This window comes from Sinocyclocheilus grahami, unplaced genomic scaffold (genome assembly GCF_001515645.1).
Source record: "Sinocyclocheilus grahami isolate Dianchi unplaced genomic scaffold, SAMN03320097.WGS_v1.1 scaffold5920.1, whole genome shotgun sequence".
Taxonomy (NCBI): domain Eukaryota; kingdom Metazoa; phylum Chordata; class Actinopteri; order Cypriniformes; family Cyprinidae; genus Sinocyclocheilus; species Sinocyclocheilus grahami.
In genome coordinates, this window is record NW_015510483.1 from 11,476 (window position 1) to 12,050 (window position 575).

A 575-nucleotide genomic window follows, 5' to 3' on the forward strand; every position below is an offset into this window, starting at 1 on the left:
AAAAAACACCATATGTCTTCAGTTGTTCATATTTGTCGTCGTTCAGCCTCATGTCATACCATGAACTCCAGCACCACGCGAAAGCCCCAGGTGCATTGTGGGAAAGTGCCAAACAGGCTTGCAAGCACAAGTCCAAATGTCACCATCCGCAGAACCACCAACAGAGAGCTGGTGAGAGTTCACATTCATTTTCAAGCCATTTGGTTAAGTATAAAAAATAAACATTACTTTGTTGCATGACACAGTGCATGTGGTTTTTACAAAAAAATATTTCAGGTGGCAAAAGGCGATTTTGAGGGACAGGACTTTAAAAAGCCACAACTACAAGCAACAACAAATGAAATCAAGCCCAAACAGGACACAAACCTACCAGAGAATACGGTCCTCCCAACATCATGGTACATTTTATACATTTGTACAGAACAATCTCTTAGACTTCAGCAAGTCATTCCATTTTATATCACTGCTGTCTAAGAGAAACAATATCAAAGCTGCACTATATGGTAGTAACTTTCAGGTTTGTGTCACTCGTCCTTGCATGTCATGCAGAAGAGCAATGGCAAAGCACAACTGAC

At 40.9% G+C, this 575-nt stretch overlaps 1 protein-coding gene across 1 annotated transcript in view; it reads left to right on the forward strand.

The window, feature by feature from the left end:
* LOC107577395 (MAP7 domain-containing protein 1-like) overlaps window positions 1-398 on the forward strand; it is a gene marked incomplete at its 3' end in the record, with an annotated part of 3,628 nt that extends 3,230 nt beyond the window's left edge. The window contains exons 6-7 of the mRNA XM_016263478.1: window positions 23-171; window positions 277-398. Of these exons, the coding sequence (XP_016118964.1) occupies window positions 23-171; window positions 277-398 (271 nt within the window). The remainder of the gene's footprint in view (window positions 1-22; window positions 172-276) is intronic.
* Window positions 399-575: the final 177 nt, after the last annotated feature.